The sequence below is a fragment of the Rhinopithecus roxellana genome, chromosome 1 (assembly GCF_007565055.1).
Source record: "Rhinopithecus roxellana isolate Shanxi Qingling chromosome 1, ASM756505v1, whole genome shotgun sequence".
NCBI lineage: Eukaryota > Metazoa > Chordata > Mammalia > Primates > Cercopithecidae > Rhinopithecus > Rhinopithecus roxellana.
In genome coordinates this window covers 176,363,788-176,387,116 of record NC_044549.1, presented here as the reverse complement: position 1 = coordinate 176,387,116, position 23,329 = coordinate 176,363,788, and the positions used below count along the sequence as shown (strand labels likewise).

The 23,329-nt window shown below is 40.9% G+C and overlaps 1 protein-coding gene across 2 annotated transcripts in view; it reads left to right on the top strand.

Annotated features, from left to right (window-relative positions):
- The window catches only part of PLCL2 (phospholipase C like 2), a 215,686-nt gene that overhangs the window by 181,965 nt on the left and 10,392 nt on the right, over positions 1-23,329 (top strand). For both annotated transcript variants that reach the window (XM_010377148.2, XM_030933444.1), the window contains exon 5: positions 11,227-11,336. In XM_010377148.2, coding sequence (XP_010375450.1) covers positions 11,227-11,336 — 110 coding nt within the window. The remainder of the gene's footprint in view (positions 1-11,226; positions 11,337-23,329) is intronic.

Below are 23,329 nucleotides of genomic sequence, written 5' to 3'. Positions count from 1 at the left end.
GGTGGTGACGAACTGATGGGGTTTTGGTATAGGTGTCCTTCCTGTTTGATAGTTTTCCTTCTGACAGTCAGAAGGACTCTCTGTTGGTCTGTTGGAGATTGCTTGAGGTCCACTCCAGACCCTGTTTGCCTGGGTATCAGCAGCAGAGGTTGCCGAAGATAGAATATTGCTGAACAGCGAGTGTACCTGTCTGATTCTTCCTTTGGAAGTGTCCTCTCAGGGGTGTACTCCACCCTGTGAGGTGTGGGGTGTCAGACTGCCCCTAGTGGGGGATTTCTCCCAGCTAGGCTACTCAGGGGTCAGGGACACACCTGAGCAGGCAGTCTGTCCGTTCTCAGATCTCAACCTCCGCGTTGGGAGATCCGCGGCTCTCCCCAAAGCTGTCAGACAGAGTCGTTCGCGTCTGCACCGGCTCCCGCTACTTCCCCTGTTGGTCTTCAGCTGTGCGCTGTCCCCAGAGGTGGAGACTACAGAGACAGGCAGGCTTCCTTGAGCTGCTGTGAGCTCCACCCAGTTCGAGCTTCCCAGCGGCTTTGTTTACCTACTTAAGCCTCAGCAATGGCGGGCGCCCCTCCCCCAGCCTCGCTGCTGCCTTGCGGATAGATCGCAGCAGACTGCTGTGTTAGCAGTGAGGGAGGCTTCGTGGGCGTGGGACCCTCCCGGCCAGGTGTGGGATATATTCTCCTGGAATGCCTGTATGCTTACAGCGCAGTATTGGGGTGGGAGTTACCCGATTTTCCAGGTGTTGTGTGTCTCAGTTCCCCTGGCTAGGAAAACGGATCCCCTTCCCCCTTGCGCTTCCAGGTGAGGCGATGCCTCGCCCTGCTTCAGCTCTCGCTGGTCAGGCTGCAGCAGCTGACCAGCACCGATTGTCCGGCACTCCCTAGTGAGATGACCCCAGTACCTCAGTTGAAAATGCAGAAATCACCGGTCTTCTGTGTCGCTCGCGCTGGGAGTTGGAGACTGGAGTTGTTCCTATTTGGCCATCTTCGGGGTTTTCTAAATATACAATCATGTCATCTGCAAACAGGGACAATTTGACTTCTTCTTTTCCTAACTGAATACCCTGGATTTCTTTCTCTTGCCTGATTGCCCTAGCCAGAACTTCCAACACTATGTTGAATAGGAGTGGTGAGAGAGGGCATCCCTGTCTTGTGCCAGTTTTCAAAGGGAATTTTTCCAGTTTTTGCCCATTCAGTATGATATTGGCTGTGGGTTTGTCATAAATAGCTCTTATTATTTTGAGATACGTTCCATCAATACCGAATTTCTTGAGCGTTTTTAGCATGAAGGGCTGTTGAATTTTGTCAAAGGCCTTTTCTGCATCTATTGAGATAATCATGTGGCTTTTGTCTTTGGTTCTGTTTATATGCTGGATTACGTTATTGATTTGCGTATGTTGAACCAGCCTTGTATCCCAGGGATGAAGCCCATTTGATCATGGTGGATAAGCTTTTTGATGTGCTGCTGGATCCGGTTTGCCAGTATTTTATTGAGAATTTTTGGATCGATGTTCATCAGGGATATTGGTCTAAAATTCTCTTTTTTTGTTGTTGTGTCTCTGCCAGGCTTTGGTATGAGGATGATGTTGGCCTCATAAAATGAGTTAGAGAGGATTCCCTCTTTTTCTATTGATTGGAATAATTTCAGAAGGAATGGTACCAGCTCCCCTTGTACCTTTGGTAGAATTCGGCTCTGAATCCATCTGGTCCTGGACTTTTTTTGGTTGGTAGGCTATTAATTATTCTCTCAATTTCAGAGCCTGCTATTGGTCTATTCAGGGATTCAGCTTCTTCCTGGTTTAGTCTTGGGAGAGTGTGTCCAGGAAATTATACATTTCTTCTAGATTTTCTAGTTTATTTGCATAGAGGTGTTTATAGTATTCTCTGATGGTAGTTTGTATTTCTGTGGGGTCGGTGGTGATATCCCCTTTATCATTTTTTATTGCATCTATTTGATTCTTCTCTCTTTTCTTCTTTATTAGTCTTGCTAGTGGTCTCTCAATTTTGTTGATCTTTTCAAAAAACCAACTCCTGGATTCATTGATTTTTTGGAGGGTTTTTTGTGTCTCTATCTCCTTCAGTTCTGCTCTGATCTTAAGTTATTTCTTGCCTTCTGCTAGCTTTTGAATGTGTTTGCTCTTGCTTCTCTAGTTCTTTAAATTGTGATGTTAGGGTGTCAATTTATATCTTTCCAGCTTTCTCTTATGGGCATTTAGTGCTATAAATTTCCCTCTACACACTGCTTTAAATGTGTCCCAGAGATTCTGGTATGTTGTATCTTTGTTCTCATTGGTTTCAAAGAACATCTTTATTTCTGCCTTCATTTGGTTACGCACCCAGTAGTCATTCAGGAGCAGGTTATTCAGTTTCCATGTAGTTGAGCGGTTTTGATTGAGTTTCTCAGTCCTGAGTTCTAGTTTGATTGCACTGTGGTCTGAGAGACAATTTGTTATAATTTCTATTCTTTTACATTTGGTGAGGAGTGCTTTACTTCCAATTATGTGGTCAATTTTGGAATAAGTGTGATGTGGTGCTGAGAAGAATGTATATTCTGTTCATTTGGGGTGGAGAGTTCTGTAGATGTCTATTAGGTCTGCTTGCTGCAGAGATGAGTTCAATTCCTGGATATCCTTGTTAACTTTCTGTCTCGTTGATCTGTCTAATGTTGACAGTGGGGTGTTGAAGTCTCCCATTATTATTGTATGGGAGTCTAAGTCTCTTTGTAAGTCTCTAAGGACTTGCTTTATGAATCTGGGTGCTCCTGTATTGGATGCATATATATTTAGGATAGTTAGCTCTTCCTGTTGAATTGATCCCTTTACCATTATATAATGGCCTTCTTTGTCTCTTTTGATCTTTGATGGTTTAAAGTCTGTTTTATCAGAGACTAGTATAGCAACCCCTGCTTTTTTTTGTTCTCCATTTGCTTGGTAGATCTTCCTCCATCCCTTTATTTTGAGCCTATGTAAGTCTCTGCATGTGAGATGGGTCTCCTGAATACAGCAAACTGATGGGTCTTGACTCTTTATCCAGTTTGCCAGTCTGTGTCTTTTAATTGGGGACCATTTAGTCCATTTACATTTAAGGTTAATATTGTTATGTGTGAACTTGATCCTGCCATTATGATATTAACTGGTTATTTTGCTCGATAGTTGATGCAGTTTCTTCCTAGCCTCGATGGTCTTTACATTTTGGCATGCTTTTGCAATGGCTGATACCGGTTGTTCCTTTCCATGTTTAGGGCTTCCTTCAGTGTCTCTTGTAAGGCAGGCCTGGTGGTGACAAAATCTCTAAGCATTTGCTTATCTGTAAAGGATTTTAATTCTCCTTCACTTAGGAAACTTAGTTTGGCTGGATATGAAATTCTGGGTTGAAAATTCTTTTCTTTAAGAATGTTGGGGCCAGGGCGCGGTGGCTCAAGCCTGTAATCCCAGCACTTTGGGAGGCCGAGACGGGCGGATCACGAGGTCAGGAGATTGAGACCATCCTGGCTAATACGGTGAAACCCCGTCTCTACTAAAAAATACAAAAAACTAGCCGGGCGAGGTGGCAGGTGCCTGTAGTCCCAGCTACTCGGGAGGCTGAGGCAGGAAAATGGTGTAAACCCGGGAGGCAGAGCTTGCAGTGAGCTGAGATCCAGCCACTGCACTCCAGCCTGGGCGACAGAGCGAGACTCCATCTCAAAAAAAAAAGAATGTTGAATATTGGCCCCCACTCTCTTCTGGCTTGGAGAGTTTCTGCCGAGAGATCTGCTGTTAGTCTGATGGGCTTCCCTTTGTGGGTAACCCGACCTTTCTCTCTGGCTGCCCTTAAGATTTTTTCCTTCATTTCAACTTTGGTGAATCTGGCAATTATGTGTCTTGGAGTTGCTCTTCTGGAGGAGTATCTTTGTGGCGTTCTCTGTATTTCCTGAATTTGAATGTTGGCCTGCCCTACTAGGTTGGGGAAGTTCTCCTGGATGATATCCTGAAGAGTGTTTTCCAACTTGGTTCATTTTCCCCCTCACTTTCAGGCACCCCAATCAGATGTAGATTTGGTCTTTTTACATAATCCCATACTTCTTGCAGGCTTTGTTCATTTCTTTTTCTTCTTTTTTCTTTAGATTTCTCTTCTCACTTCATTTCATTTATTTGATCCTCAATCGCTGATACTCTTTCTTCCAGTTGATCGAGTCGGTTACTGAAGCTTGTACATTTGTCACGTATTTCTCGTGTCATGGTTTTCATCTCTCTCAGTTCGTTTATGGCCTTCTCTGCATTAATTATTCTAGTTATCAATTCTTCCACTCTTTTTTCAAGATTTTTAGTTTTTTTGCACCGAGTATGTAATTCCTCCTTTAGCTCTGAGAAGTTTAATGGACTGAAGCCTTCTCTCATCTCATCAAAGTCATTCTCCGTCCAGCTTTGATCTGTTGCTGGCGATGAGCTGCGTTCCTCAGTTGAAAATGCAGAAATTGGCCGGGCGCGGTGGCTCAAGCCTGTAATCCCAGCACTTTGGGAGGCCGAGACGGGCGGATCACGAGGTCAGGAGATCGAAACCATCCTGGCTAACACAGTGAAACCCCGTCTCTACTAAAAAATACAAAAAACTAGCCAGATGAGGTGGCGGGCTCCTGTAGTCCCAGCTACTCGGGAGGCTGAGGCAGGAGAATGGCGTGAACCCAGGAGATGGAGTTTGCAGTGAGCCGAGATCCGGCCACTGCACTCCAGCCTGGGCGACAGAGCAAGACTCCGCCTCAAAAAAAAAAAAAAAAAAAAAGAAAATTCAGAAATCACCTGTCTTCTGTGTCGCTCACGCTGGGAGCTGAAGACTGGAGCTGTTCCTATTCGGCCATCTTGCTCCGCCGTAAATCATCTTATATCTCCATTCCCTTTTGACAAAAACTGAATTAAACTCTCACCTAAGGATTTTCCATGTGTCCTTTCTCTGCTGCTTGATGACCTACTATTTATACCCTTAGTTCCCAAGTTCATTATCACAAAGAAATTGCAGCAGGTTTCCTAATGGTTAACATTTCAGAAGAAAAATAACCCACTGCTTTTCCCTAGGAACAGAAACTTAGGGTCATGGAGTCAAAGGAACCTAATGGTTGGGTCTTTGGCACAGAGCAACTGAGGCTCAAAGACAATCATTTTGTTGAAAGAGCAGCCACACCAGGCCAGCCAGGTCTGTGTATGAGACACTGATCATTTGTTAATCTCTGAACATAATTTACCCCTAAGCATTAATCTGTATTCCTGCATGTTTTATTGGATTCATGTAATATACTCACAGCCTTCAAACTTTGATGTCTTTAAACACACTGTATATTCTGACTGTTAAATATATAACATATAGCAATTGTGTCACACTTCCAAAGGACTGTTTACCTAGTTAGAGTTGGTTTTCAAATGAAGTTTTTTCCATTTCTTTGGCTAGAATTAACTGTTACCTCTTCTCACTTGGGTGGCAACTGGTTGTAGAATCAAGGAATCCTAGTTCCTTTCCCTCCCTCTTTAATAGCTGCCCCAAAATGTTATGTTTCACCTTTAAAGGAAACATGGACAAGGCCATACTATTTGAGACTTTTATAGTGCCATTTAGTTTAAATTAGACTAGTATATGGGACATTGGCTAATAGAAAAAACACAATTATTTTGTTAAACAGTTAACTTCAAGGTAATATGAACAGCTATACAAGACTCTAAAGTATACAAATTTAGGATGCAAATGTGTTGCTATAGTATTTGGAAGATATTGGAAACACTGCAGGTAAATGGAACTTGTGTTTGAAAAAAAAATCCTACTTTTTATCCCCTCATTATTATTGGCCTGGTTTCTATTTGTGAACCTGAAGATTGTTTTCACAGTGGGAATTCTTGTTACCGTCACTAAGCAGAGGCAGCAGCAGCAACCTTGACACCGTCCCGAATCTGCCTTTCTGTGTATTCTCCCCAGTGTCTGCCTGGTGGCTTTTCATACATCCAGCAGGCAATGCTCTGGCCACATAAGCTCACAGCCACACTCTGTAAGAATATTAGGACTCTTTTGGCTTAAATCAACAATTTAAAAACTTCTAAATATGACCTTCTAAATATGCAGATGATCATCACAAAAGAAATTTTCTCAGGATCAATAAAATTCAAATTATTTTTATTAAGTATGTAGGTTTTTCTTACCTATAATTCATCAATGAAAAACACTTGTGTCTCTTTCTCTCCCTTCCTTCATTCCTTCCTTCCCTCCCTCCCTTCCTCGTTTCCTTCCTTCCTTCCTTCCTTCCTTCCTTCCTTCCTTCCTTCCTTCCTTCCTTCCTTCCTTCCTTCTTCCTTCCCTCCTTCCTTCTTGTCTTTTAGGATAGACAGTCTTACAGTTCTTAGATTTTCTGAAATACCCCTCTAATAATGACCCTCTGATACCTACTGGACATGGACTTTGCACCTCTCAGTCCCATCTACCCATCTACCTAATCGGGTTTTCTTCAAAATGATCCCTAGTCCTCTTGCATGGAAATCTGAAAATGTCTGGCTGGGCCCACCGCAAACCTCCTGAATCAGAACCTCCAGGGAGACGCAGGAACCTGCACTTTAAACACACCTCTAGCGATTCTGTTACTCGTTGAGGTTTGAGATACATTCTCTAGTCTCCATGTGACTTCTGTGCGCTGCCTGTGCCCACTATTCTCTGACAAGTTCCCCCAGACCCTCCTCACATGCTCTTTAAATTCTCTGGATTACTGTAATCCACTTTTGCCTGTTCAACTGCAGTCACAGGTTCACACAGCTCCTTGCTCACCACAGCTTTTACCAACACTGGATCATGCTCCATTCGCATCCCCACAGTGGGAGTCCCTCATCTTTTCTCTTCCTGTAATTAAAGTGCAAGGAGTTTTAAAATAAAACGAACTTGACTTCTTGTGGGGGGGAGAGGGAGTGTGACTTAGTCTTAAGCTTTTTATTTCTCACCTGATTTTCACCAGCTACTTTAAAACTCACTCTATCTAGTCTTTAGACAGAATAGTATGACTTACAGAAGGAGAAGAGATACTACTCTTCAGCTTTTTAGTAAGAGAAGGACTTTTTCGTTGGGCTAATGTTTCTTTGCTGAAAATAATTTGAAAAATGAAGTGGTTACTTAACTTCTAACCCAGAGAAGTTCTTTATACAGCACTGTTGTTGTAAAGAACTCTGAAGACCTCCTGTGACATGCTAGGAATGGATTTCCTAGTAATTTAGTACTGAGAGAATAATGCAATTTGCATCTTAGATATCTTAATGGATTTCTTTTGTTTTATATATATAGACTGATCCAGTTCAAATGTATAATCTCATTCTCTCTCTCTCTCTCTCTCTCTCTCTTCCCTTCTAACTGGTAGCTATGCAATAGCCCTTACAGTGTTCTGCCCACAGAATAATTATTTTACACATATGACTATATCAGACAAACCAAGATTAAAATCTTTCTTTGCCACTTCCTTAGGAAAGTGCTGTAGCCTCTGTCTGCATTTCTTTTATAGCATATGTGAAGTGCCTGGCAAGTTGCCTTGTAATTCCCTTGGTTGTGTATCCTTAGTCCTTGCCCTGGTCCTCGCATGTCACAGGGAGACAGTGAAAGGTCAAGGTGAGAACCCTTTTCTTAAAAAAATAAAATCAATGTATGCTTCAAATTAGTTGATTAGCAAAATCCACTCTGGTGGATTAGCAAAGATCAGTCATTTCTAAGTTAATAACACAGAAATGTTTAAAAGACCAGCCTGACGAACATGGTAAAACCCCATTTCTACTAAAAATACAAAAATTAGCCTCGTGTGGTGGCAGGCACCTGTAATCCCAGTTACTTGGGAGGCTGAGGCAGGAGAATTGCTTGAACCCAGGAGGCAGAGGTGGCAGTGAGCCGAGATCACACCACTGCACCCTTACCTGGGCAACAGAGTGAGACTTTGTTTCAAAATAAAAAATAAAAATAAAAAAAGACGTGTTTAAAAGAAACAGATGTATTATGCAGCAACTCAAATAATTAAATAAATGACAATGGGATTAATAGTCTGAGTTTTTTATTTTTAACTTAGTATTTCCAGTGTTCAATTTATTACCTTTTTGCCTGTTTTTTAAAAGAGCTTCACTAATAAAACATTTTGCATGTCCCTGTGAACTTTTATTGGGCTAGAGGTATTTTAAGAGGAGTAAGATAAGGGAGAATGGTCTCGTCTCATTTTTTAAATCGACTTGTAAAATATGAGCTTTTTCGATAGCAGCCATGTATGCAGCTACACTTGTTTCTTTAAATGTTTCCCCATTTCTTCCTTATCTATATCATTTTTTATCCTTTCAACTCTGTTTCATCTTCAAGTCCCCAGTCCTTCTCAAGGCAGACTGTTCCCTAGGTTCATACTTTCTGAAGTTTCTGAAAGGTATTTTTTTTTTTTTTTTTTTTTTTTGAGACAGGAGTCTCGCTCTGTTGCCCATGCTGGAGTGCCATGGCACTATCTCAGCTCATTGGAAGCTCCGCCTCCCAGGTTCACACCATTCTCCTGCCTCAGCCTCCCGTGTAGCTGGGATTACAGGCGCCTGCCACTACGCCTGGCTAATTTTTGTATTTTAGTAGAGACGGAGTTTCACCTTGTTAGCCAGGATGGTCTCAATCTCCTGACCTCGTGATCCTCCCACCTCGGCCTCCCAAAGTGCTGGGATTACAGGCGTGAGCCACCGCGCCTGGCCTGAAAGCTGTTTTCCTAAGAGTAGCTGTTTGTCTAAGCTCAGCATTCCCTTCTTCTGCTGTTCCATATTTACATTATGTGAGCTGGAATTAAGCCCAGCATACCAGTTCCTGTCATTGCCTCATTACCTTACAGGTGATCAAATGCTCAGCAAGGCACCATAAACAGTCTGCCCCTAGCAGAATGAGGCTTCCATGCAGATACCTTGGTGTTAGAAAAATCCCTCACTATTATTGTTACACCTCGTGCCAGTTTTGAAATGCCATAAAAAACCATTGTGAAGAGCCCACATCCGGTCAAGCAATTGTAATATGTGGTCCTGCTTTAGTTAGTATCACTTCCATTTTTCCTCCTAGTTTCTTTTCCCATTCATCTTACAGTCCATGGAGTCAGATTTCTTGTTTGTAGAGAGCTACCCCCTCCCTCCCACTCTTGTGTCTCCTTTCCTGTAATTCCAGTCATGGATTCCATTCTGCAAGCCTCAGTGATACTTATGAGAATATGGCAGCTTCTGACTGCCAGAAACATAATGAGTATTAATTATTCCTGTTTGGAAATCCAGAACTCTTGGAGTCCAATATTAAAACTTAGAAAAGCCAAGCACATCAGTCTTATCATTAGGGCCCCAATGGGTGGATCTGAGTCATGCAGCACACTCCAGGGAGTCTCCTAGAGGTGAAGAGTGGGGAAAGTGTGTGTGTGGCATTGGGGTGGAGGGGGCTTATTCAGTTAACCAAGTTGGAATGTTCTCAAGTACCATCATCAGCAAAAGAGAAGTTGGAGAAAAGGGGAATGGTCCATGGGTTAGTTCCCTGGAGAGTGGAATGAATCTTACTAGTTACTGTTCTTTCCCAAAACCAGTGAGGCTACCATATCTTATTAGCATAACAGGAAGTAGGACCACAGCTCCTGGTTAGGTGAGAGAAAGAAACACAGAAGTAAAAAGACTAAATTGGCCATTTATTGTATTTATGATATGTGTGTCAGCTTTTGCTTGATATTTAAACACACTAAGGAATAAAGTTGTCAATCACCATATGAAGAGTTGCTTTGAAATGGTGTTGCATAGAAAGGGAATTAGAAATCGAAATGCCCAACTGAAGAGTAAAAGTGCGCAAAAGAATGTACAAAAGGTCTTGTAAAATTTACAACAGTGCTAAATTATTTGTAATAGCAAAAGTTTTTAAACCATGCAACGTCCTTCAGTAGGGAACTGGTTAAATAAATACTGGTTCATCTACACAATGGAGTCTGTAGCTGTTACAGAAAAGAGTGAGGAAGAGCTCTACATTGACATGGAGTGAACTCCACTATGCAATTGTGTGAGAAAAAGAAAGAAAATAACCAACATGCAGGACACTGTACATAGCATGCTACTTTCCTGTAAGAAAGGAAGATTATGAATAATATATGCACATTTGATTACATTTACAAAGAGAAACAATACAATAAAAAACTAATAAGAACATATAAAGGGAAGAAGGATCAAGGTAGAGAAGACCATAAATGAGGCAAGACTTACCTGAATTCACCTCAATATGTAGTTTAACTTTGGAATTATGTAATGTTTTGACATAATTCATAAAACAAATTACATCAAAAAAAGTACTCCCCCCACCACATATATGTAAAATGAGAAAAAAGAAACACATGACCTAATTGTACATTGTCAGTAACATAACCACAGAGAGAAAAGAATTATTCCAGCTGACCCTAGAACATCATATTTTTCACTGAACATTCTCAATTACTTATACTCTAAGGACAAAAAAAATGCTAAGAATGTTTAAATTGGATTCAGTAGTCTTACTATTAGCAGTTATATTGGTGTGATTAGGAATTAAGATTTTTCCATCTAATGGAAAAAAAGCATAAAATTTTTAAATTTATGTGGAAACCCTGTAAACTAAATTTGAATTAGAGGATCTATAGATCTTGCAGAAATTATTTTGAACAGCAGTAGGGAATATTTATTTATTATATAAATTCTGGTGTAGAGTTGTAGCATAAATGCAGAGTTAGAGTTCAGGGTCTTTCTCCACTCCCCTCCTTGTACTGTGGGCTTGGTCTTTGACCTCAGATTGACCCTTTCTGTGACAGAAAATACATCACTTTGCATTCTTTCTATCCCTGGTCTCCACTGTGTTCTCAGTGGAGCTGAAATCCGCCTTCTGAGAGTCCAGGTCCAGATGCTGGTCCCAGCCCTTCTTTCTGCTCCCTTGCAGTCTCCCATCTCTGAAGCTTGCTGAGCTTCCCTTCTCTAAAATAAGAATAACAGTGATCACAGGTGCCCTGTTTCCCTTCTAAACAATGAGGAACAATTGCTGACTTCGAAGATGCCTTCTGCCTTGTTGTTGCCATAATTTTTCAGTGTTTTGTCCCCATTATTACATTCTTGAATGGACACATTTATGAAATTCCACTGGAGGTTGGAATCATTTTAACTTTACCTAGAAAAAGAAATATTTCCAGTTCATTACCACAGATTGGATGGGAGGTAATATACTTTGTCTTTTTTATTTCTTTCAGCCATGGAATTCCATGAACACTTGCACAGCATAGGCACCAAGGAAGGTTTGAAGGAAAGAAAGCTACAAAAAGCAGTGGAGAGCTTTACCTGGAATATTACCATCTTAAAGGTATCTACAGAGTTGTTTCTGATGCTGGTGATTTTGCAGTCTTTTACAGCATGCTTCCCTTTCTTAGTATAACATTTCCTGCATGGTACATGGTCAGCCACTGAGATTGTAGAATGGATACAGAAAGCACATGAAGAACTCTGCCCTCCTAGAGTCTGTAGGCACAACAGTTTGGCATTGTAGATCAGATGAAGAACAGGGGAACTTCTATGACTGGCACATTGTAGGTTCTGATAGATAAAGGACTTTGTCATTTTATCCTTAAGACATTTTAAAGTTTATAAATGCCAGTTGCTATATGTAAAATAGAAAATATTGATTACAGAGGAATGATTGGGAATTTAAAGATTCTAGTTACTCAAATTTCATATAACACTTTATAATTATAGCTATAATGTTCATATAATCCCAGAAATAAATAGAAAAGAATTGTATGGAGCATAATCAAAGGAAACACATAAAAGAATTGTTATTGAAAGAAATATTTCTTGAAGGGAAATGCCATCTCTATGCATATCTATTTTGGCATAACAGTTTTTAAAAATTAACTTTTTTATTTTTATTATAAAATAATATATTTTCATTGTCAAAAATGTCAAAAGAGCAATAATCAAAGGTAAACACAATCCCATCATCCAGAGACAATTACTGTTGGCCTTTTGCTGTGCATTCTCTCAGGCTGATTTTCTACTTTATATGTAATATGACATAATTTTAAAAATAATACGGTGTATGTACCTCGAAACTTTTGAGTTTTACCTCAATAGTTCTTCTCAGTGTTATTCACAGAGCATAAATAATAATAACACAGAGGTTATTTCATTCCAGATCTTGGACAATTAATAAATGTAAAATTACTCTCTGGTGTTTGCCTTCCAAACTTTCTGCTTAGCTGAATTTGTAGGGAAGAAAGGAAGGCTTCCCTTTCACCCTCTGAAGCTGCCTTGAAAATGAACCGACAAGTGACAGATTAGCAGGCATGAAAAGACCTACATATTATATTTATTTAAGGTGCAGAAGCATGGGGAATGACAGGAGGATGATTACCTAACAACCCAGTGTGATCTTGATGCTTACAAACCCTTCTTCATAGTGGAGGGACATGGGGGAAATGTGGCCGTTTTTGAGGGGTAGTAAATGAATTTTAGGGGAAATGAATGGGCCCAGTGCTCAGAAATGGGATAGTAAATGATTCTCTTTGGGAATCGAATGGTCTGAGAAGGAAAAATAGTTTGGGAGGAAGTTCTTTGTGCTGTAGTTGTGGTGTTAAATTTTCAGTCTCTTCTTCTGTAATACAAATTTTAATCTTCTCTGGTTAATGAAATGTCAGAGAGGAGATCAGAAGCATTTGTGCTCCTCCTTGGTGGGTTCAGTTTCTAGTTAGATAAGGGAATTTGAACAGCCTCATCTCTGGGGGAGAGGGGACTGAGAGATACGTGGTGGCCTCATCTCTGGGGGAGAGGGGACTGAGAGATACGTGGTGGCCTCATCTCTGGGGGAGAGGGGACTGAGAGATACGTGGTGGCCTCATCTCTGGGGGAGAGGGGACTGAGAGATACGTGGTGGGGGGTCAGAGAAACCTTGAGCCTGCTTCTTTAGGTCAGCATGTCAGTGTCATCTTTTGGGGTATTGTTTTCTGAGCCCCAACAGATTCAAGACCGTAAAGACATTATCACAGCTGCCATTTTAAATTTCCTCATTCTCCCTCAAGTTAAAAGCTCCATCCCTGGAGCTGACAATAATTTTCAGATTTGATGTAATAAAAGGTCTCTTCCAAAGCTAGTCACCATTTGCATTTTTCTCACGTTAAACTTCTACTTATTTTTCTAATTAAGATCATTTTCTTGACTTCTTCAGACATTTCCCTCTTTACATATGTACTTTTCTTATATACCTATTTTGCTTAGAATGTAACCGTGATTGTTTGCAGATCAGTAAACAGCAGACATAAGAATTTACAACGAAAAAGGATTTGGCTTTACAATTTGCTGATTCACTCCTGGTCAGAGGTGGGGGGCACACTACAAATTTCCTGTAAACTCAGAAAATATAGCACAGCAGATTAAGCCCTGTGGTAGGAACAAATGCTCACTTTGTTTTAATTTTATTAGAGGCAAATAAAGACGTAGGAACCAAACTTTGGCCTGTCAAGTACCCTTGCTACTCCTGTGTGGTCCGGGAACCAGCAGCCTAGGCCTCAGGGGGGAACTTGTTAGAAATTCAGAATCTCAAGCCCCACCCCGGTCCTGCTGATTCAGAGCCTGCATTTTTACAAGATCCCCAGGTGATTCTTAGGCACATTAAAGTTTGAGAAGCACTGGGCCGAGAGCCACCAAAAATGGGAGCCTGATGCACATATTAATGAAAAACAGCTGACACAAAGCAGTGTGCCATATTTTAGAAGTAATTGGACCAAATAGATACACTGAAGAAACCTACTTTCTTTTGAATTGTGTCCAGGAGAGAGAATTAACACCTCAGACTTATGTTCATATGGAAGAAAATGTATAGGATGGGGTAATAGGTCTTTTTTTAATTTCCAGGATAATATTTGCTACAGATGGTGTTTGAGGATGGTAGAACGTAAGTGAGGGATGAGGAAGAATTGGAAAGATCTGTGTGTCATTTCTGTAGAATGGGGGGCTTTTTTCATTCCTGTATGTCACTGATTTAAACTTTCTTTAGAAGAATGAGTGCTGACAGGGAATCTTGAACGTGAATTTAGGTCTGAGTTGAGCTACCAGTATTTTCCTGGCAGGAGGGCATGGGATCTGTTGAGTTCCTCCCATCACTTTTTCTTTGCAGTGAACTTGGAGAGGTGGCAGTGCTCCAGGCAGATGGCCAGCAGTAAACACACAGCAGGAGGCTCCCAGTGGCACAAATGCTTAGGGAGGGTTTCAGATGACCCCAGAAATGCCGAGAAGAGGAAGTGAAGGAGGAAGCCAGGAAGACTGCTGAAGGAGCTCTGAAATAGTCCAAGGCTTGAGAATTACCTGGGATGCTTAAAAATGCCGTCCCCTAAGCCTAACCCCAGCAGCCTTCCCAGACCAGAATCTCCAGGCTTGGAACCAAGGAATCTGCTTATTTAACAAGTTTCTTGGGGGATTCTGAGGCACACTAAAAACAAACCTTATTATTATTGTCCTAGAACCAAAGCTTTCCTGATGCATCACCATTGTCATTTGAACCATAAGGAGGTAGGGTGACCAGCCATCCCAGGAACAAGACATTCAGTGCTAAAACCAGGACAATCTGGGCAAACTGGGACCATTGATCACCCTGAGAGGAGTTCTTGCCACTAAAAATATCCTTTCATTAAAGGATGTCTGTCCCAGTTTTTATGAATCTTTACTTGCTGTGTTTAGTTTTTTAATTTTGAAGGTTCTTTTAAAATTCAGAAATGAACAAAGAAGAAATAAAGTCATCTATAACTGCCACGCCCAAAATTATCTACTATTAACATCTTGGCATACTTACTTCCAGTCTTTTTTTTTCTTGAAAAAAAAAGCATTCATTTGTTATTGTAAATCTATCTTTTTTTAAAAAAAGAAAAATGTTTTTAAATGACCCAAGGTTATCCCTCTGAGAAATAACCATTATTAGATGTAGGTGACCTTATTCCAGGAACCTTTCTGTATGAATATGTCTGGATGGATCAGTACATATTTTATTGATTCTAAGTCATACTATTTTTTCACACTTTCGGTATCTTTGAAATTAGCGTACATCTTATAGTCCATGGCATCTTTGCATTATATCCTGTTTAAATTGGCAATGATTTTTCTTTGTTAGTGCTACATAAAATACTGGCACATCTCACAAGCACTAATGTCTCAGATATTATGAAATAAGTTATGTCAGTAGATAAAATTCTTTTTTTTCTTTTTCTTTTTCTTTTTTGAGTTGGAGTCTCACTCTGTCACCCAGGCTGGAGTGCAGTGGCACAATCTCAGCTCACTGCAACCTCTGTCTCCTGGGTTCAAGTGATTCTCCTGCCTCAGCCTTCCAAATAGCTGGAACCATATGCATGTGCCACCATGCCCAGCTAATTTTTGTATGTTTAGTAGAGACAAGGTTTCACCATCTTGGCCAGGCTAGTTTCGAATTCCTGACCTCAGGTAATCTGCCCACTTCAGCCTCCCAAAGTGCTGGGATTACAGTCATGAACCATCGCGCCTGACTGATAGAATTCTAATATAATTGTTCTTTAATATTTTTTAAGTACTAAATTTCATTTTACTTAACCATAAAGATGCTAAATGAATTGGTGAGCAATTTCTACCATAACAAAGATTTATTTCCATTTCCCAAAAGATCCCTTTGAGGTTAAGAAAAGGGATTATGAAAAATGTTAATAGAAGTCATTTTGTCGGGTATTTTTAAAGCTACATGTTTTAGTTATACGTATTATTGATTGACCTGCTATGAAAGATGACAATATGGGCCGGGCATGGTAGCTCATGCCTGTAATCCCAGCACTTTGGAAGGCCAAGCCGGGTGGATCATCTGAGGTCAGGAGTTCAAGACCAGCCTGGCCAACATGATGAAACCCCGTCTCAACTGAAAATACAAAAATTAGTTGGGCATGGTGGCGGGTGCCTGTAATCCCAGCTACTTGGGAGGCTGAGGCAGGAGAATCACTTGAACCCAGGAGGCAGAGGTTGTAGTGAGCCAAGATCGTGCCACTGCACTCCAGCCTGGGCGACAGAGTGAGACTCTGTCTCCAAAAAAAGAAAGATGATATGTCACCATCAATCTGAGAAGGCACCCATGCTTTCCTGCAGCCTACATGAATAGCAGGGAAAAGAAAGAAAGCCAGCCGGTGTCATTGCCAGGCTTCTTATGATACTTGGACCCAGCTTTCTCTTCTCAGAGTTTGTAAAATGTCCTGTTCTAGGGTTTCTGCTGCAAACTGAGGAGAGGGTGTAATCCATTCCCACAGGCCTCCAGTTGCTTCTTTGATTTAGAAACCAACTTTCAAACCTCCCTCCATTAGATAGTCTGCATCATTCTTTTTTGTGTGTCAACTTTGAGACATAATGTTTGTAAAATAAAATTCACCAATTTTGAGCACAAAATCCTATGAGTTTTGACAAATGTATATAAAGGCATACCTTGGAGACTGCTTTTTCAGTTCCAGACCATGGCAATAAAGCAAACATCACAATAAAGTGAGTCACATGATTTTTTTGGTTTCCCAGTATATATAAAAGTTATATTTACACTATAATATGGTCTATTAAGTGTACAGTAGCATTTATGTCTAAAAAAATGTACATAGCTTAATTTAAAAATACTTTATTGCTAAAAAATGCTAATAATCATCTAAGCCCTCAGCTAGTTGTAATCCTTTTGCTGGAGAAGGATTTTGTCTCCATGTTAATGGGTGATGACTGATGAGGGTGGTGGTTGCTGAAGGCTAGGGTGGCTCGTGGCAATTTCTTAAAATAAGACAACAATGGAGCTTGCTGCACCGATGGACTCTTTCTTTCACCACAGATTTCTCTGTAACATGCAATGCTGTTCAGTAGCATTTTACCCACAGTAGAACTTTGAAAATTAGTCTTCTCCAACCCTGCCATTCCTTTATCAATTAAGTGTATGTAATATTCCAACTCCTTTGCTGTAATTACAGCAGTGTTCACAGCATCTTCACCGGAGTAGATTCCATCTCAAGAAACCGCTTTCTCTGCTCATTCATAAGAAGCAACTCCTCATGCATTACAGTTTTATGATGAGATTGCAGCAGTTTAGTCACCTCTTCAGGCTCTATTTCTAATTCTAGTTATCTAGCTATTTTCATCCCATCTGCATGTACTTTCCCCACTGTCATCGCGAACCCCTCCAAGTCAACCATGAGGGCTGGGATCAACTTCCTCCAAAATCAGCTTCTTCCAAACTCCTGTTAATGTTGACATTCTGACTTCTCCCATGAATCATGAATGTTATTAATGGCATCTTAGAATGGTGAATCCTTTCCAGAAGGTCTTCAATTTACTTTACCCAGATTCATCAGAGGAATCACTATCTATGGCAGCTATAGCCTTATTAAATGTATTTCTTGAAAGTCAAAATTATTCTTTGATCCATGGACTGCAGAATGGATATTGTATTAGCAGGCATGAAAACAATGTTAATCTCCTTGTGCATCCCTATCAGAGCACTTGTGTGACCAGGTACATTGTTGATAGGCAGTAATATTGTGAAAGGGACCTTTTTTACTGAGTCCCAACTGTGGGCTTAAAATATTCAGGAAACCATGCTGTAAACACGTATGTTGTCATCTAGGCTTTATTGATCCATTTATAGAGCACAGGCAGAGTAAATTTAGCATAATTCTTAAGGATCCTAGGATTTTCAGAATGGCCAATGAGCATCGGCTGCTACTTACAGCCACCAACTGCATTATTCCCTAACAAGTTTATCAAACTGTCCTTTGAACCCTTGAAGCCAAGCATTGACTTCTCCTTTTGAGCCATGAAAGCCCTAGATGGCATCTTCTTTCAATAGAAGGCTGTTTCATCTATACTGAAAATCTGTTGTTTAGTATAGCCACCTTCATCAGTGATCTTGGCTAAGTCTTCTGGGTAACTCACTGCACCTTCTACATCAGCACTTGCTGCTTTGCATTGCACTTTGATGTGATGGAGATGGCTTATTTCCTTAAACCTATGACCCAACCACTGCTAGCCTCTAGCTTTTCTTCTGCAACTTTCTTACCTCTCTTAGCCTTCATAGAATTGAAGAGAGTTAGGGCCTTGCTCTGGAATAGGCTTTGGCTTAAGAGAATGTTGTGGCTGGTTTGATCTCCTATTGAGACCACTCAGACTTTCTACATATCAGCAATAAGGCAGCTTTGCTTTCTCATCATTCGTGAGTTCAGTAGAACAGCACTTTAACTTTCCTTCACAAGCTTTTCCTTTGCATTAACAACTTGGATAAATGTTTGGTGCAAGAGGCCTAGCTTTTTGCTCATCTTGGCTTTTGACTTGAACTCTCAGTAAGCTTCATTATTTCTAGTTTTTTATTTCAAGTGCAACTCTTCTTTTCACTTGAACACTTGGAGGCCTTTGTAGGGTTATTTTTTGGCCTAATTTTCATATCGTTATGTCTCAGGGACTTTTCATGTCGTTAGGGAGGCCTAAAGAGACAGAGAGAGATGGAGAGTGGCCAGTGGAACAGTCAGAACACACACAACATTTACCAATTAAGTTTGCTGTCTTATAAGGAAGGGCACACCTTATAGTGCCCCAAAACAATTACAATAGTAGCATCAAAGACCATCAATCACAAATCACCATAACTGATATAATAATAATGAAAAAGTTTGAAATATTGCAAGAATTACCAAAATGTGACACAGAGACACAAAGTGAACACATGCTGTTGGAAAAATGACACTGTAAACTTGCTTGACGCAAGGTTGCCACAAACCTTCAGTTTGTTAAAAAAAAAAAATGCAGTATTTGTGAAGTGTGATAAAATAAACTATATCTGGAGTCATGCAACCCCCAGCACAATGATGATAGGTGTCACCCTGCTCCCCCAAATTGCATTGTGCCCCTTTGTAGTAAAATCCTTTATGTTGGCAACCACTTAATCTTATTTCTGTCTCTATAGTTTCACCTGTTCCAGAATGTCATATAAATGGAATTCCATGGCATCCAGTCTTTTCTGCCTGGCTTCTTTCATGTAGCATAGTGCTTTGAGTCATACAAGTTAATGTAGGTTTCAGTACTCCAGTCCTTTTTATTGCTAAATATTATTCTGTTTTATGGATATAACACATTTTGTTTATACATGCACCGATTTATGGACATTTGTGTTGTTTCCAATTTTTAGCTATTATAAATAAACCTTCAATGAACATTGACATATCAATCTTTGTATGGACATGTTTTTATTCTTCTTGGGTAAATATGAGTGCGATTGCTGGGTCACATGGTAAATGTATGTGAGACTTGATAAGAAACTGCCACAGTGCTTTAAAATAAAACTGATGTTCCATTTTGCATTTCCTCAGCAGTGTTACAAGGGTTTCAGTTGCACCACATCCTTGTCAACACTTGGAATTGTCAGTTTTGTCATTCTAGTAAGTGGATGGGGGTTGAGCATCTTTGTGTATATATGAGTTTTAAAAAATATATGACAGGCTCTGATGTGGTTTTCTTTATGTTCTGCTTGGGGTTTGTTGAGATTTTTAGATATGTGAATTTATAGTTTTTAACAAATTTGGAAACTTTTTGGTGATTCTTTCCTGAAATGTTTTTCTCTCTTACCCTTTCTACCATCTTTCTGTAACTCCAATTATATGTATAAATATACTGCTTGATATTATTATCCCACAATCACAGATGCTTATTCATTAGTTTTTAAATATTTTCTGTGGTTTAAAAAAAATTTTTTTTTTTGAGAGAGGATCTCACTCTTGCCCAGGCTGGAGTGCAGTAGCATGAACAGTACTCATTGCAGCCTCAACCTTCTGAGCTGAAATGATCCTCTCATCTCAGCCTCCTGAGTAGCTGGGACCACAGGCACATGCTACCGTGCCTGTATAACTTGTACATTTTTTGTTGAGACTAGTTTTGCCATGTTCCCCAGGTTGGTTTCAAACTCCTGGCCTCAAACAATCCTCCCACCTCAGCCTCCCAACGTGTTGGAATTAACTTACTCAGCCGTTTCCTTTTTGTTTTCCTTTTTAATTCTTGATATTTTTATTTCTATGTCTTCAAGCAATATTGCTATATTTTCAAGCAATACTTCTGTCTTCTGTAATATCTAATCTGCCATTAATCCTATTCAGTTTTATTATTAATTTCAAATTTCTCATGTTTCTGTTCATGGTAGTCATATCCTCTACCTTCTTGAAGACATGTCATATATTCACAATAGCTGTTTTCCAACTCCTTCCTCTCTGCTTCTCGGCCCCTCATATTCTAGCCACTGTCGGCTCCCTGAACTCCACGCTCTGTCTTCTCACCCCAGTGGGACTGCTGGGCTCTGTTTGAGTTCCCCTTTCCTGCACTGCACCTGGAAACTGCAAGCAGTAAGCTGGACACGATTATTTGTATTTCTTCTCTCAGGATCACTGTGTTGTACTATATGAAAGTCATTGTTTTCTGCATTCTATCTGGTTTTCTAATTGTATGCCAGCCACATTTCCAACTTTTCCTGGGTCATTTCTTTCTTCCCACCCTCTGCCCCATCTGTTATTCCATGAAACAGAGAGGATGTTCGCTCAGTTTTCATCTCTCTGGTTTGGTTGTGTTTGAGATAGAACTTTCAGAACTTTTATGACTTGCCAACATGACTTCTATGAGTTTTAGTTTATAGAATGATGTTATACCCTTTTTTTAGTTTGGTTGCTGTTTGTGGCTTTTTGCTTGGCTTTATTTTTGCTCATTTCATCAGGAATGTGGAATGGAAATTCTGTAATGCATTTTCAATCCACCAGCTTAATCAAGACTTCCTCTACCTTTATTTTCCAGTTGCCAAAATATTCACTGTACTGGTGGTAATTTTCACTGTGTCGATTGATTGCCACTCCTAAAATGGTAGAATCTCATACTAGAAGAGTCCTGTTTTCATTGGTCTGTTTTGGTTACCAAGAGTAGAAACTCTCTCTGGCCAGCTCACAGAGGAGTGGCCACAGATGCTGGCTCACACAAGGGATCATGAGAGGGACAGGGACCTCAGGGAACTTGGAGACTAGAAACTGCAGTCCAGCCTCATGACAATAGCAAGCTGTCCAAAAACCTGGTGGCCCCCGAGGTAGCTGACCTTTTCTGTGGAACAGGGGTCTTTCTGCTTATCTTTCCGCCTCTTCTCCATTCTGCTGCTTCTGCTGGCTGGCTCATTCTATTCACTCAGAGTTTCTACTGCTTTATAACTTTTTCTGGCCTTGGTCTGTTCTTTACCATACCTTCTCAGCATTTATTTCAAGTACTCAATCTATTTGTATTTCCTACCTCAGCCTAGGCTTTTAGCTCCAGACCAGTGGTCCTGATAAACCTCCTCTTGTATTAAGTGTCCTTTGATCAGGTTCTCTCTCTGCTTTAATCCACTTTGTCCAGGAAGGTATTGTCAGATAGCACAACATATGGCTCCCTTTGGTGACTGTTTCAGTTGTCTATTGCTGTATAACAAACCACTACAAAACTAGTGGCTTAAAACAATGATTTCTTATTTCTTGTGATTCTGTGGGTTAGCTGGGCTCAGCCAGATGGTTTTCCTGCTCCATACAGTGTTAGCTGGGATCACTTAAGAGATTTTCTTCTGCTGGGAACTCAGCTTGGCCTGGAACATCCAAGAAGGCACTCACATGGCTGGATCTCATCTGGGGTGGCTGGAATGGCTGGACTTTTTTTTATAGCATCTATATCATATCTTGGACTTAAATTAAGCTTGTTACAGCCCAAGATGTTTTCCAGATGAATGGCTGCCAGGCTAGCTCTCCTGACCTGTGTCCCTCTACCATCAGAAACAAGACTATCAATAAACCCTGAAAGTAATTCGAGATTCATTCTCTTTAGGAACCTAAGACTTCTGCCAAAAAATAAATCAATGAAACAGATGGTTTTTGTACCTGGTAAGACGTTTGTCTTGATTTTCTTCATTTTCACCTGAGGTACAGTGCTTGTCTTGAAGACTTAAAAGACTGGCATTTGTTTCCTTTTTGAAGTTGCCATGATAGTTGATGTATGACTCCTTTTATTGAGGCTCATATCTTTTAGTTGTTTTTATTTATTATAGGTAGAATATTATGTTGTCTCTTTTCCTGAAAAGCTATAATTGACTGAAAGCCATTTCTCTATTTAGTGTGTGAAAATGCCTCAGAATGGCTCAGAAAATCAAACTACAGGAGCATTTGTCATTAGGCAGGCTGTTCTTTCTGGTCCATTTGAAACACAGTAAAACCTCCAATATTGGGACCCCACTCATGTGGAGTTTGTGATTACTCAGCTAATGTTTGACTGTGTAAATGGTGTACTTGGAAGATTAATAGTGCGAAGGAGGTGCTTACGTGCGCGCTATTTTCCCTGGTGTTTCCAAGGGCTCTTACGCCCATGGGCCAGCCCCACTTGCCTCTCAGTGTCCCCTCGCTCTCTGCGTCCTCTCTCTACACAGCTGGGCCACCCTCCCCTGCCCTCTGGGCCTGGTCCCTGCCTGGAACCCTCTGTTGACACCCAACCTTCTGTGCTTAGGTCATGGCTCACCTCCACTGTCTGGAGACTCCAAAGGCTGCTCCTGAACGCTCACCCTGCCTCTGCCACCAGAGTTGCCAGCTCTGTGCCAGATGAGGCCACTGTCGTACTGCATGGTGGACTTTAGCCCTTCCCATGGCCAGGTCTGTAGCAGAGGGACATGCAGTCAAAGTCAGAACCTAGAACGCTTTGTAGCATAGAAATCATTCTGCTAAATGGTTGGGCTCCAGAGGTGCCATGTGTTGGAGTCATGGTCACTCCTCTGTGGCAGGCAGCATCAGCCCCTGGGCCTGCCACCATCCTTTCCTGCCCTGAGTTTCCCCAACTCAGACACTGTCTCCTCCATGGTGCTGCTGAGGAGCCCCCAACCCTCTGTCTTTGGTGAAGGAAATGTAAAATTGTTTATAAGGAGGAAGGCATTCATTCTGAATTTAATAAATTGAATATTATATGTAAAATTATTAACTTTTGTACAAACCTCTGAGCACAACCTTGGGAAAATTGGAGACTAACTGTAAATGTGATGACAGCCCAAATATAGACAAAAGGTGTGGCAGGCAAAGGAAGCCGCACGGATAGTCAGATCTGTGCAGCCCACTGTCCTTGCATCATCAAGACACTGCCTCGAACCACAGAAACATCTCTTTGGATCCAGGAAAAACCAAGGGCAGGAGCTGTGCTTAGAGGGCTCTCCTTTCTGCTCCTGCACAGAACCCCTCATCCCCCTCTGGCAGCTTCTTTGCACCCTTTGGGGTGGAAGTCAGGGTGGAGGGAAAGCGGTCTTCCCGC